This window comes from Pinus tabuliformis, chromosome 6 (genome assembly GCF_031772625.1).
Source record: "Pinus tabuliformis cultivar Carrire ecotype Pingquan chromosome 6, CPIR1, whole genome shotgun sequence".
Taxonomy (NCBI): Eukaryota; Viridiplantae; Streptophyta; class Pinopsida; order Pinales; family Pinaceae; genus Pinus; species Pinus tabuliformis.
In genome coordinates, this window is record NC_142292.1 from 443,167,111 (window position 1) to 443,182,484 (window position 15,374).

Genomic DNA, 15,374 nt, shown 5'->3' on the forward strand with positions numbered 1-15,374 from the left:
AGCCTCTTCTACATATTTGGAAGCATGTTTCACCTTTGAGGAGGGCTTTGGGATGAGAACACCTTGTTTGTCATTTTCTACCCGTCTGGAAGAAAAATCTTTGCATGAGGAGATGCCATGTGGCATTGTTAACATCGGCAAAACCTCAAAAAATAATAAATGCATGTTTTAAAAGGATCTCATGAAATAGAAAGATGACAATGTTGGAATTTGGTTGTCATTGATATAAACCCAAGCAGCAGCCAAAAGAAGCCCTATTTTCATTGAGGAAATTGATTGGCAAGATCTGTATGTTGGGCTCAAAACCATCTTCATTTAATTCTACTCATCATGTCGATTCCAACGATAGGTGGCACACCTCATAACTCCTCATGGTTGAGGAGATATGCCTCTTTAAAAATTGGAGCCCCATTTTGTGGTCCAAAAGCCCCAAAGAAGATACTACAAAGTTCAAACAGCTAGCAGCTTATTGATTGGTTTGTTACTGGCATTTTAATTAAAGAAAATTAAATTAAATTATCATGGGCCTCCATACTACAAGCAGCTAGCAGCTTATTGATTGGTTTGTTAGTGGCATTTTAATTCAAGAAAATTAAATTAAATTATCATGGGCCTCCTAGTCAAATTCGCTTGCAAAAGAGGAATGGAAAATTAATCTTCTGCGGTTTTTGAGACCTAATTTTTTCACGTCTATCCAAAGGAGCAGATCGAGTTTTTGGAAATAGTTTGGGCATTTAAAGATTATCTGTATTGTTTCTTCACTAGGTTATAGAGAATCTTATGAGGCCATTAGGCCTTTTTGAGGTACATCTAAGGTGTTTTCCGAGGCTTTTTCATGGGAGACCGCGACCATTCCTCAAGCCCTTTTTTGGATGGATCTAGGGCTGATTGCTGAGAATATTCGACCCCCTATGGAAGGGCATTTCTAGGTTTATTTGTTGCATTTTTTTGTGGAAGATCCGAGGCATATTGCGGACTGTGATTGACCCCATTCAGAGCCTCATCTGTGTGATATTTTCAGCCTTCCTGAGGCCATTCTCGGCGGCATAAATTTGGCCAAGTCTGAAGTATGTCAAGGTCTTTTCCGGACCTGTGTTGAAGCCGATTTGGACCCCTCACTCTTGACAGATCTTTGTGACGGTTTGGCCTAGAATTATTTTAGCTGATCCGTGGCATTTTGTGGTATATTTTTTTGGGTATTTGGCACATGTTTTCGGTCTCGCTTGACAGAGCATCATTGTGTTATTTTTTTTTGGAGTAAGGCTACTTGAAGGGAAATCACAAAATTTGGTATATGCCTATTCAAGATATGTTTCAATTCAAGTTTGAGGTCTAAGGTTTGCAGTGATGGAAATTGCAAAAGCATATTGGACGTGTTAGAAACCAGATCCGTGGATCTTTTGTGGTCAGTTCTATGATTGCTCTTTGAAGAGGCCTGTTTAAGTCCCAGTCCAATACTGAGTCTAAGATTGATGCGTGGAGGTCTGCTATTTTGAGTCATTGTTGAGGTTGCATCAAGACATGGTCAGAGGTTTTGTTAAACATTTGTGGAAAGGTTGCCTGAACCAATCTTCTCATGATCTTGTGAATTATTTGAGGTTGCATCTAAGCAAATTTTAAGGTCTAGGCTTCTTGGATCAGAAGTTAAGTAAAAGTTATATCTGAAGCAAGTGTTGAGGAAGTATATTGAATGTTGTGCAATCTTCTGACCACTCAAGGGAATCTTTAGGAAGAATACTTGACAAATATGAAGCAAATTCAAGTGGCTTATCTTCATGAGCACGCTTAACAAGGTATGGAACAAAGTTGAAATAAATCTGTTTATTATTGAGTTGTGATTGGCAAAAGAATTGACAGTATATATAAAGTGTAGCTCTCTGAAGTCTTGCAACTGACATAGTACAACTTATCAGTGTACATCTGAGGTATACATCAGCAGTCTTGAGGTATGAAGTATGGATTGTTAATGATTCAGTTATGTTTGAGTTGGCAATAGACAAGGAGCAGTTTTGAAGTATGGCACATCATTGTGTATCTAGAACATATATCAGCAGCAAAGAAACTTCATTAAATATCTTTGTATGTGGGTCATTATTCCTGGTATAGGAGCCCACAAATTGTTTCTTTATTTTCCTATATATATTTTCAGGGTGGTTGAGTGGAGCAAGGCAGGAGATTAAAGTCTCCTTCAGCTTGGAGCCTGGAAATACTTCAGGGTAGCAGGGTGGTGTTAGGGCAAGTTGGAACTTGCAGGGTGTTGAAGCATCCTTTCAATTGGAGTTGTTAAAACTAAAGTGTTGGAGCTGGAAAAACCAGGGTGTAAGAACCATCCTTTCAGGAATTGAAGCTTCCTGATAAATGGAATGTTTTTCTAGAGTACTAAGAAATTGGAGCTTCCCTTTTAGTTGGAGTTGAGAAATTTTTGTACTTATATATTATTAGAAAAGCTTTCAGTGGTTCTCCTGTAAGGGTTCCACCTAAAAATCTTTTGTGTACTTCTCTTGTGATGTGTTGATGGTTGTTGTTTTGTTGTTCATGCTCTAAATTTTTATAATTAACTAATTGTAAATGAAATATTGATTCATCCCCCTGTTTTTCCAACAAGCAAGTGGTAATGTGGACCTATTTTATTCATTCAAAAGGAAAAGTCAAGGACCATACGACCTTCTAAAATTATTTTATAGATTAGGGTTTGATAAGAAAGGAGAGATCCATTTGCTAAAGGCATCAATGGAAATGTATGCGATCCCCTCCGAGCATAGTTGAAGATCTTTTGGGAGGAAGAAGTTAAGGGACATTTCAATGTGAATTTTTTCACCTTTCTTTTATTTTTCTTGGGTTGATTTGATGGCCGGAAATTACTTGTACAAATCTGTTGATATAACCTTTGAAGAAGATCAAGTTTGTTCCAATAAGAAGACATCAGGGTTGAGGCAAAACCCTCCCTTTGTCTTGTTGTAATCATTGTACAATTATTGAAAGATATTTGTTGCTTGTAAGATTTGGCTACTCAACCAATATCTGTAGCTTGGCTACAGAGCCACCCAGGATACAGAGTTTGAAGAGAAGAATCAAAGATTAAGAAGGAAAAAACGCAGATCTTTATAAGGTATTGCCAATGCTCATTAATCAATTAATACCCCCAAAGAATGAAGGTCAAAGAAATACAAATACCATGTCTGCTAGGGAAATATTCGAGAAAGAAGACCATGCAATGGCATCGCATGAACCTTGCTCAAAGCAAGGAAAATGAAAACAGGGAAGTTTAATTGTTGCATGTGCATTAAAGTGCTAAAGTGGACTAAAGTAAACTAAAGCAAATGGCTAGATAGACAAGAATAGCAAGTGCATTGTCTGCTAGTAAGATGCATGCACGATGCTCACCAACACAGCTGCAATTTCCCAGTTAGATATGTTCACTCTATTTTTTGAGGGCTGCCCTAGCTAGTGTTGACAAGTTAAGTATGGCATGTTTAGACACTCTTGATCCTCTGGTGAAATCACACCTTAAGAATGATGAATTGTTGATGTTCATTCAATAATAAGGCTATCCTACTCCATTTATGGTTTCATAGGTGACTGTCTTTTAATTATACATGGTTGCATGTTATTACTTGATTGATTTTGTACCTGTTATGAGGAGCATCTTTGGAAGGGCTTTCCTTTAATATTCTGCATATTGAAGTACGTCCATGTGATTGGTTACAGCATATTTATAACAGCCTGACTACACCTCCTTCCATAATGTTTAAAACCATTTGATTATTGATCTTGACTCCATTTCCCAATTGAAAAGGCACTAATCTTGGCAGTCCACCATCCCCTAAATTCTAAAGAATATCTTAAACAATCTTTTCTACAGTTTTTCCCTTGTGCCAAAAAAGAACCAGCCTAAAGTGAGAGGAAGAATTGTCATGAGAGTGGATAGGTTAACCTTCTTAAGTGTCTCTAGTTCTGCACTTTGCTTGAGGACTTGAATATATTTGACTGCAACTCTAAGACGTAACACCCCTTATAGAGGAGGCTGATTCAGAAAGTGTTTCAGATCACTAAAACCCCTATGAGAAAAATCATCAGTAGGTGAACCACAACAATCAAAAACCATACACAGACAGTGCAGACCTCTGAAGCCACGGCGAAAGCATTGATGCACGTAAGCATAGAGTTATAATCGAATCCTAAGCGAATCTAACTCATGTGGAAATTCCCTCTTTTAGAACCTTATGTTTCTTACAAGATAGTCAAATAGCGCATAGGGCCTGCTTGTTATCGGACTTGGCCAAAACTTAGAGTGACCCTAAGGCAACGCATGAGAGGGCCATAGGATCAAGGAATATTTAGGGTCCTAAGGCTTCAACCTGGAATGGCACGAAAGTAAGAGCAGTATCCAGAGGCAGAAGTAGAGGTAGAGGCATAGACCTTCCGAGCACAAGATCATGTATACAACCATCTCAACATGGAAGATAGATATCACCAAGGATCCACATTAGAGAGTACATATTCAACTATCATCTCCTTTTCCACACTGATTCTATTGATAGAATCATTCTTCACCAAGACTTTAATGCCACAGTTGGAACCTGCCTGTCAACTAATCCTCCCCTCAATCTCATTTTATCACAGTTGAATGGAGTGACTACCAAGTCCCATCCCAGATAGCTCGAATTTTGCCCAGCAATCTTTTATTATAATGATAATCTTTCTCCAGCTTCTACATCTCTTTTCTTTGGTCTCTTCAATTGCTTTACTTAGTTTTCATATATTTTCTAACGAGCTTCCAAGCACTCTCACGTCTGATGTACTGTAAGTGCGGAGTGATCATTCAGTTCCATTCACACTCATCACTTAAGGAAATTACTACAATTCCGATGTTAGTTTCAATGGACGGGGTTCCTGTATTTAATATACATGTTGTGCTGAATGTTAATAAATTTTCCAGTAACTGCATACAAAATGTAGATACACCAATTATAATAATAGTCGAGAACATCTAGAATACAACGCAGAAGCAACTTTTAGAATGTAAGTATATGGCAATGTGCTACCTAGCTGTATTTCATAAACACAACTCACATTTATAAGATATAAAGCCCGCAGTTTATTCATATGTTAGAAGTAGGAACAATCAAGAATTAGTGCATTCTGTGTTGGTATCAGAGGACAAACAATCTAGTCTTCCAGGATTGAAACGATGGGAAAAAAAGCATGCCTTAATTTGAATGGAAGTGCCAGGTTAGGTGGTACGGTATCTCCAAATAAAGCAGCTTCTTCAGCAATTCTCAGCAACACTCTTCTCACAATTTCTCCCAAGTACATTCCAGAGATTAGCTTCTCAAAGATCTGGGAGTGGTGACTGGGCAAGTCAGGACTCGGGATATAACATAGAACTCAACTTCTTAAACGCTACAGAGAACTATAAAAAACATAATTCAACTTACCTGAACAGGATTTAAACTTTGAGCATCAAAAGCCTTGTCATATTCTGTCATGGGAAGATGGGAAGACCAAAAGTTACCCCATGTTGATAATCTGTATATAACAAAAAAATTATAAATCATCGAATCAGGGTAGATATCGAACATATATCATTCACTCCTATCTTTGGATTCTTGCAGTGTGTAGCCTATTGTGTGACACAAGCGCTGAAAACAGTACATAGATTCATGATGGGGTCACTTTACCATGTTTCCAGATTTCGGTAGATCTCCTTGCCATTTCGGAATTGCTTCTGGACATTCTACATAGCATGCATTAGTGCCAGTGCCCAAAATAACAGCAACCATAACGTCTTGATCCCAATATCGACCTCCAGCCAATGTTGCCACTGTATCATTCACCTGTTTTGGATTTCAATCGTGAATATAATTTACATAAATGTGTTTTGGAAGCAGTGACTACTGAAATCAGAATGTTACTAAAGATGTTTTGGGATAATATTTGTCCTTGACGGACAGATTATTTTTTTATGCAAGATCAATTTCCTAAAGTGTGCCCCCTATAACCGTCCAAATGAATAAATTTTGCCATCCTAAAGCAGTTTTCAATATTCTTCATGGAAAAACTTTCAGCATCGGCATCAGCAGCACTCACCAGTGCAGCGACGCGCATGTCCAGACCCTTTCTTTTCATGGCCTCATTTAAGGCTACCACTACATCCTTGCCAACCTGGTACCACATGAAATTCCAGTCAAAATACGGAGAGGATAGAAAGGTTCAAAAAACAGAGAACAACCAACTTGCAGTTTAAGATGTCGCTAGCAAGTTTCGCATACATTACAACTAACCTAATAATTGTTTACGAGGGAAAGAGTGAAAGTTTTAACAACAGTTCAGGAAATTCAGGAGTCTGTGAGAAAAGACCAAATGAACTGGAAGCTACGTTACTAGAAACAAGAAACATGATACAAACATGAACTGGATATTAGAAACAAGAAACAGGATACAACGTGTACTGGATATTAGAAACAAGAAACAGGTTACAAACGTGAAATGGAAACAGGATACAAACGTGAAATGGATATTATAATCAGATGCTTGGTTTCACACAAATAACGTTATTGAAGGAAACAAACGTGAAATGGATGTTAAAAGCAAATCCCCCGTTTCACACAAATAACGTTATTTATATAGAGAGAATAACGGTAAGCATGTATGTATATAAAACAGAAAGTATTTTCTGTTCATTTAAATAAAGAGTTATTATATTCAAAATTTAATATGTGAATATATATATATATATATATATATGATTTTATTTAAATTTAAATAATTGTTTTTATTTAATACTAAAAATATATATATCTATATATATATAATTTTATTTAAATTTAAATAATTATATATATAATTTTATTTAAATTTAAATAAATTTTTTGTTTTCTAAGTTATTATTTAAATTTAAATAAATTTTTTGTTTTTTAAATTATTTGTTTTTTAAATGGTTATTCACGGAATATTTATATCAAATAATTACTTTCGGCAGACTCTTCGTAATAAAGATGCCATACTTTTTCAATAGTAAAAATACTTTAAACCAATTGAAATTTAAACTAAAAATTATTATATTTACAGTTAAATATTTTAATTTTTAATTTAAATAATATATATTTTATAATATTTCATGATTAAATAATTTATATTTTAATTAAATTTAAAAAATTAGTCCAATTACTTTAATCTATTTAATTCAAACTATATGAAAATGTTTCTTAACAATTTGAATTATTTAAGGCCTTATACCTGCACAACTACTTCAGCTTCAATAATTTAAAATTTTACAGCCAAACCTAACACTCAAACTTCAACAATACAATATAATATAATTAAATGACTTTTATCTATTTAATTCAAAAGATATGGAAATATTTCTTAACATCTGAATTATTTATGTCCTTATACCCACACAACTATTTCAACTTCAATAATTTTACAACCAAACTTAACCTGGAAATCAACTTAATCTTGGACCCGAACTGCTCCTCCCTGGTCCTTTTGGTCATCCGCGGAATTTCCTACAGGATGTTCGCAACGGGGTATGCTGTTCCCGCAATCAACGTAGCACTGGACCTCCCATGGCCATGAATTTGCTGAAATTCACCCATTACTGCCATTTATTATAAAATAAATTATATATAATTAGAATATAAATGTAATTGTACAGAATATAATTTTATATTATATATAACTGTAATTTATTATTTTATCCTATATATTGATAAATATATATAGTCAAACTTAATTATAAATATCATTTGAACTTCATTAAAAAAATTGAATCTGAATTGATGTGAAATTAAATATATAATTTGAATTTGAATTGATCTTAATCTAAATCTATAAGAATAAGATATTTCTTTAGATTAAAGTGGTTTAATATGAGTCAAATCTATAAGAATAGGATACTTTAAATAAAGTGGTTTAATATGAGTCAAATCTATAAGAATAGGATACTTTTTACTTTTTATATTTAATGCGGTTTAATATGTTATTTATAAGAATTAAATTTGAGTGAAGAGAATAATAATCATTGTTATATATATGTGTTTTTTTTAATTGATAGTGAATAAATACACTATTAAAACATTCTTCTTTAAAAAAAAATTACTATTTCAAATCCATTTTATATACCCAACTTACACACATTAATAATAAAAACATTTTTTTATGAATCCATCTACAAAATCACCTCACATGTTAGGTAAGATGATAATTAATCATAGTTGATGGTGAAGGCCAGGTTGCACTCGACTAGGTGTGGAATGAGTTGTGTTCTTTGAAAGAAAGAGGAGAAAATAAACAAATTGGCACAACCATTTGAAATCACATAGCAGCTGAGTTTTTTATATTATTTGTGGCCATCTCCACTGGAGGGACGTCATTGACATGGATGATCGGACTGCATGGCAAAGGGGTATGGCAGACAATTCGCCTCACAAGGTTACCTTCTTCTCAAGGAGGTACCAAGCAACTTTTAATGAGGATTCTCCCAGCTGCAGTGGGGATTATTGGGCTTTAGCAACCCATCTTTCAACTTGGAAAGAGATATAGATTCCTTAAACGTGGACGCTAAGGCTGATATGTTGACCCTTCTCGCCTAGATTGATATGGGTGTTAAGATTAGGCAATGTCCAGACCCATTGGTGTAATACATGACGTACTCTCACAGGTTTGCAATATAAAAAGCACCTTCTCAAAGCAAATAAAAAGTCGCAATAAATTCTTTTGGATGAAGAACTCATAAAGCTGTTATTCCTTTTTGATAAAGCATCAAAGCAAATAAAAAGTCACAATAAATTCTTTTGGATGAAGAACTCATAAAGCTGTTATTCCTTTTTGATAAAGCACCTTCTCAAAGCAAATAAAAAGTCACAATAAATTCTTTTGGATGAAGAACTCATAAAGCTGTTATTCCTTTTTGATAAAGCACCTTCTCAAAGCAAATAAAAAGTCACAATAAATTCTTTTGGATGAAGAACTCATAAAGCTGTTATTCCTTTTTGATAAAGCCCAAAGTCCTTATGTTTAAACCAGCAAAGAACACCCAGAGAATCCAAATATCTCTATATAAAATTATAAATAAATAAAAAAGAAAAATTATAAATAAAAAAAAAAGGAAAGAAAGAAAGCAAAAGAAAGCTTGTTCCAAAAAGCAGACCAAAGGGACTGCCAAGCACATTACTGACCACTGGCAAATTCCAACATTTGCCAACATTATGATACATCGTCACGAACTCAAATAGCGATACTACACACTCACACTTACAAGGCTAAATCTCCCTTTTAAACTCTCCCCAGTTCCTTCAAATTATCATGTCATCAATTATGACGCAAGCTTACCCAACCTATAAGCACCTACAACAAATTAAATCTATTATTGATAGTTTGATGTGTTTAAGAAGCAGGATTTTAAAATGTCTATGTCTCATCTTTACTGCTTTAAGTTTCAATATACAAGGACAGACCAGAGCTATTTTTAAACACCAACCGTTCCTGAGATTGAAAAACCCTTGGTCCACTTGATCAGCGTGCCACTGGCGATTGAGGACTGCTTCACTGGGAATGAAAAGGTGAAACCAAGCTCCCTTTGGTGACCAGGTGTCTGATGGAAGTTCTCACCCTCTTTTGCAACAAAAGTTGCTAGTTCTGAGGCAATGTAATCAAATAATTGCTGCAATCAACATCAAGTTAGTTTTCAAGATCATGCTTTATGGAAATAAGAGAAGACTGAACTGACTAAAATAGGAAAGCAGAATGCTTGGAGAGTAATTTGCTTTTCAATGAAAGATATACTGACCTCAGTTGTGCCACTCATTAGACTTGCAGGTATAGACACTTCTTCAAACTCTTGATCAGCAACTTGTCCTTCCTTGCCATCCAATTGTACACGCAACACTCGAAAATTGGTTCCCCCAAGATCCAAAGCATAGAAAAGACCTTTCTCATCTCTTTTGAACAAGCAAAGGCAAACAAATGCGTAAGAAGGCCTCATGATTATTAACCATTTATGTTCCAAGAAAAAGGGTGCTAAGAAAGTTCTCTTAAGTTGTAACGTATCAAGCTCAAAGCTAATTTTTATCGAGCATGTCCATCCTTCCATGGATAGGGAAGGGTGGAAATAATTCGTTTTATGTAAATACAACAAATATGTCAGTAATTCTTGACGGAAAAAAATGTGGTGGAAGTAACACAATTCCCTGACAAATACAAAAATCATGCATCAAAGAAGCCACAAAGGAGTTCAATTATTAGTTCCTGCCGAAACAAACAAGCTGTCAACTTTGTACAGGTATTGCCATGGATAGAACTTTGAAATGGGTTGTTTTAACCTATCAATTTTTGAGTTGTTTTCAGAATCTCATATATGCAACAACAGACAAAAATACACAAATAAAATCCATAAATTTCTTGGATAAGCAACGTTTGCAAGGAGTAGACTGAAGAAGCTCTTCATTTATTCTGCATCCAAATACAAAATGACATTGATCAGGGATTATAACGCCCATTAACTGTACGCTAGAATGCTGCGGAAATGTCACTTTTCTGCAAAGCAAACAAAGTATTGCTTCCAAAATAAAAACTTCACCAAATTTTGTTTCAACACAATAAGTCAAAACTCACTCATCAAATTACACAGACTATCTATAAATCCCTAGCTTGCCCATGAATACACTGGAGTTGCAAAAATAATCTTGATTTTTAAGACGAAGAATCGTGCAAGTCTTAAATGGCTTAGATCTCTTTGAACAGATGTGCTTCCACCAAAACTAGTGAAAACTGCTGAATCTCAGAGCATCTTCAAGGTACCATTCTGAATATTCAGTTGAAGTATTCTGTGACATATGCTTTAAAACAGAAACTTAAAAATAACTGAATAAGGTTTGTCAGAAGTTCCACCTCAAAGAACATTGGCTGTCACTATTATCCTTTCATTGCGCTTTTATACCTTGATACCTCTTATACACGCTCATTTGTCCAATTCAAGGGGCACGGCACTTCAATCAAGATCTGCATAGGTAATGTATTCTGAACCCTAATTTGGTTCGTGGTTCGTGTTCAATTCGCTATCCGTCATTGTTGATAGCAGGGGGGATAATCTATTTTGCGGAAGGATAGCATGGTGATGATGATCCTCTCTCAAAGAATATGAATAGTCCTGGGTTGGTTACATTTACTAAGCGTTACAGGAAAATTTATAAACACTGCAAGGTGATTCATTAATTCCTTTAAACCAATACGTCAAAGGGATAACTCCATGAACAGTGAATAATATATTTCTTACTTCAATATGACTACACGCAATGTAGAATCCAACATTCACAAATTGGTTTTTCCAGCTTTTGACTTTTCTGGGTTGCTTGAACTAGATAGCTAGAGGGCATTCCGGATTACAAGCTTGCACACAATTTGAGGATGAGTAAGCAATCATCATTGAAATTGCCTTGGCCTAAAACAATGGTACAGGTCTAAAATGCTTCTTCTTTTGTAGTTAAAGGAAATGATAATAAAAACATCCACACAGTTATGGAATTCTCAAGCGGAATTCCCTTGAGTTTAATCTTATTGAGAAAAAGAGTAAACAATGAATCTCAGATAGTTATATTGAAATTATATTAATATTCATTAAAAAAAAATTGAAAATATGTTAATAAGATTAAAATACATTAGAAACAAATGATAGAAACAAATTTTACCAAAAGGATCTTCTTTGACAAAAAAATACAAAAAAAAAAAAAAATTATAAATATGCCCCAACTAAGAAAATAGTGCCTAGGGCAATTAAGTAAACAGAAAAAAAGGAAAATAAATGTTACTCTGATCAAATATGTGAGAAAGGAAGGAACTAACCCTACTCATCCAGGATGGTAAATCATCATCAACTACCTACCAGAGAATATCCTCAGAGAATTACCTAGTAGATGGGGGCAAGGGAAGTAATCCCAAATGGCATCGAATTGTTCCCAACTGGAACCAAAGAGGAAGCGCTTCTAACATCCAAGGACGAGGAACCTCTTATGGAAATGGAGCAGTATTGAGCAGTTCCCACCCTTTTTGGTATCTTATATCTCAAAACATAAATTGATGTTGTGTAATCTGGGTAAAACGACAGTCTTTGGTAGCTCTATGGCTGTCATCAGAAATCAGCAGTAGTTGCAAGCTGTTTCATGATACATTATACCAGTGCTCATGAAAAGGTGGAAGAAAGAGGCTATCTGTGTAGTTGTTGTAGGGGAGCTATGAAGCCAGCGACACCTGAGGTAACCACCTCTTGGAACAAAGCTAGACACCTCTCATTTAGGAAACTAAAAAAGATGGATAAAGATCCTCCCCTAAAAAGGCATTTGAAGACAAAATGCTCTTCTCTCGACCTCATGTACAGAGAAAAACCTGCAAATCCCTTCCTCATGGCGGATGTGGTTACCGCTCCTCTAAACTTGTGGGAAAATACTCAAAATTGATCAAGAGGCAACTGAATTCATCTGACCGATGATATCAGACGTGGCTAGGCCAAACAATAAGACCATCTAGAATTTGAAGGAAATGCTCAAAGTGGAAGGCCAATTTGGAACTAAACGGTTTTGGCAACGTATTCTAAAAGGTCTGAATAGCTCTTGCAGACGCCATCCCTGAGAATATCATTAGTCTTCCTCTAATCCTCTTGGAGGGGGAAGATGAGGGTATCGTCCAGAGAACTCTATGAAGGAGAAGGTTGACAGAGATGCCAATCGTATGGAAGAACAAAGAGACATCAAAGAATCAACAATGTTACTATCTTGGCTAGTCCAAAGACGCTAGTCTCCCTATGACCATATTAGCACCCTGTGATATGAGATACAGAAATAAATCTAAAGATTTTTTCCATTTAGTAAGACAAGAACTAAATGCCAGGACTGCATAGTGCTATCTAGGTTCATATATGCAGCATTGACTATGACGTAAACATGTGAATGAGTCGAAACGACATTGTATATAAAAGTTTGTTGACAAAGGACTCTTTTCTTTTGATGGATAGGCTCTTCAATACAGATGTAATAAACATATAATAGAAAACTCATGGATCAGTTCGAAAAAATTACTACAAGTATGCTTATACCAAGATTTCGTTCTCATCTGAGTACTTCAACACAGGAAATTGAAAACATGTGAAGCAGTGGACGCCCAAATCCCCTCGAGAGATACTGGATAAGGAAGGGATACTTCTTTGATCCTTCCTTTTTGCGTTTAAGTGAAAACAATTATACGACAAGCTTACAATATATCTACAAACAATAGAATAAAATTATTTTTCTTTCCAATAGTAATCCAAACTCAAGGCTGTATTATTTTATATAGCCATGGAAAATAAAATTAGGAAGTGAAAAGCGAACTTCTCTGAATCTTAATCTTAGCAACATATGATAAAAAATTTACAGAGATCTCTTAACCCAACCAAAGTTGCTATGTACGTAGTTCACATGCCAAAAGTACATTCTATTGCCAAATTCTTTTCAAATCCCTAAACACAACAATGTGTTCTACCTTAAATTCTCAGTTATGGAAAAGTATGAATTATTGAGAAGTAAGAGTACAAGCAGCTATAAAGGAACCAGATATTGAAGGGATGGTTTTCTAAAACATTTTCTTCTTTTGAAAAGAAACGTATTAAAACTTAGAACTATAGGATTAAAGAATTAAAAATCCAAATACAGAGTTAGTCGAGTCAAAGTTTTGTACATATCACTTCTAGAAATGAACAATTGAGGTCAAAGGAAGACAATAGAAGACAAAAAGGAACATTTAACAAAAGAATCATCATTAAAGTTGTACTTCTACGTGTGCTTCTTTTTCTTATTTGTTACCAAAATAAAACAGGAGATAAACAGCACAACCATACAAGATCTATCAGCAGTTCACATAGTACCTGGCATGGTATTGCCAGACTCAAGTAAATATATATTGGGAAAGGAAAATACTAAATCTGGACTAGTCTGGCAACAGGGATATAAAAAGTGCAATGTTTTTACAAAAAATTTATATAGCAAGTGTTATAATATCAATCAGCAAAATTACCATGTGTCACCAATATACTTGCAAGGCCATAGGATAAGCAATGATTCTCCAAAAGCACTTTCCAATTGATTATATTATCAGGAGTCAGGACAAAGGATGAATTTCCAAAAGCACTTTTCAATTTATTATTACATGGTTTTCTTTTACAGCAGGGTATGAAAGAGAGGTGTAATTTGTACTAAAACTGGAGTTGATATGCTATAGTTTAAAACAATAACTAAATATTAATAATAAAAATTTAATATTGATATTAAGTAACATATTTTAATGTGATATTTAAGGAAAACAAAGTAAATCAATCTTAATCTCTATTAAGGACCTAGATGATCAATTTAGGGGAACAATAAGTCTAGGTGCAAATTTTCAAGTTTTGCTTCTTAAAAATGGTTTTTACTTCTACATATTTAATCTCTCTTGAAAGTTGCTAAAGCCCAAATTAAGATAAATCTTACTGATAAAAAAAAACTCACTAAAAATTCTACTTTCAATTTCACTCAAATTTTTATTTAAAATAAGTTAATATTAAAAATATTATGACACAAGCTTGAGTAAGGAAAATCTCACACTGCATAATTTCTTGAACTTGGTGACTGAATTTTGAAACACATCTAAAACTTAATAAGAGGCTTATTAAACATGAGTGTCTAACTGCTGATTCCTCAATTAATACCAATGTGAAAGACGTGTAAAGACCATAATTAATGCTTCAAGCTCCTAAACGCTATAGAAAGACCCTAGGCAGACCCTAGACAGTGAAGAGGCAATCGTAAACCCTAGAGAAAGATCTTGAGTAGTGAAGGGAATATGGGCAGTGAAGAGGTCATCGTAAACGCTATAGAAAGATCTTGAGCAGTGAAGGGGAAACTATCTACCAATTAATCTGTTGTTCCATTAATAACAAGATACAGAATCTCCAGTCAATTACAGTGTAATGTTTAGCTTATACTTTTCTCTTTCAAAGCAGTTAAAAATCAGCATTATACAAACATGTTATGGATACCTAGGATGCAAAGTAACCAAGTGACTAAGTACATTAAAGCTATCCCAATTAATTTAAAGCAGGGTTACCATGTTTAAAGAGTTTGGTAGGTTGGAGGGGTAAATTAGAAAAGTTCAAGATTCTATCTAGAAAAAGTTTTGAGAAAAAGATCAGAAATATATAATATATAAAATAATATTTAAATTTGTTCAAAGAGATTGTATCTATTAATGAAGAACAACTAGAAATTTCTCATCATTTAACAAGGTTTGTTTCATTTGCAGTTCGCTTTTCTGAAAGGAGATATATGTAAAGTTAAAATAATCTAAATCTATATTTTCAACATTTC

General features: G+C 34.6%; 1 protein-coding gene across 1 annotated transcript in view; it reads right to left on the minus strand.

The window, feature by feature from the left end:
- Positions 1-10,003, minus strand: part of LOC149259195 (hexokinase-1-like) — a 44,692-nt gene extending 34,689 nt beyond the window's left edge. The window contains exons 1-6 of the mRNA XM_089417663.1: positions 9,794-10,003; positions 9,485-9,667; positions 6,091-6,165; positions 5,677-5,837; positions 5,439-5,529; positions 5,210-5,340 (exon numbers count right to left, since the gene is read on the minus strand). Of these exons, the coding sequence (XP_089273789.1) occupies positions 5,210-5,340; positions 5,439-5,529; positions 5,677-5,837; positions 6,091-6,165; positions 9,485-9,667; positions 9,794-9,988 (836 nt within the window). The 5' untranslated portion in view covers positions 9,989-10,003. The remainder of the gene's footprint in view (positions 1-5,209; positions 5,341-5,438; positions 5,530-5,676; positions 5,838-6,090; positions 6,166-9,484; positions 9,668-9,793) is intronic.
- Positions 10,004-15,374: the final 5,371 nt, after the last annotated feature.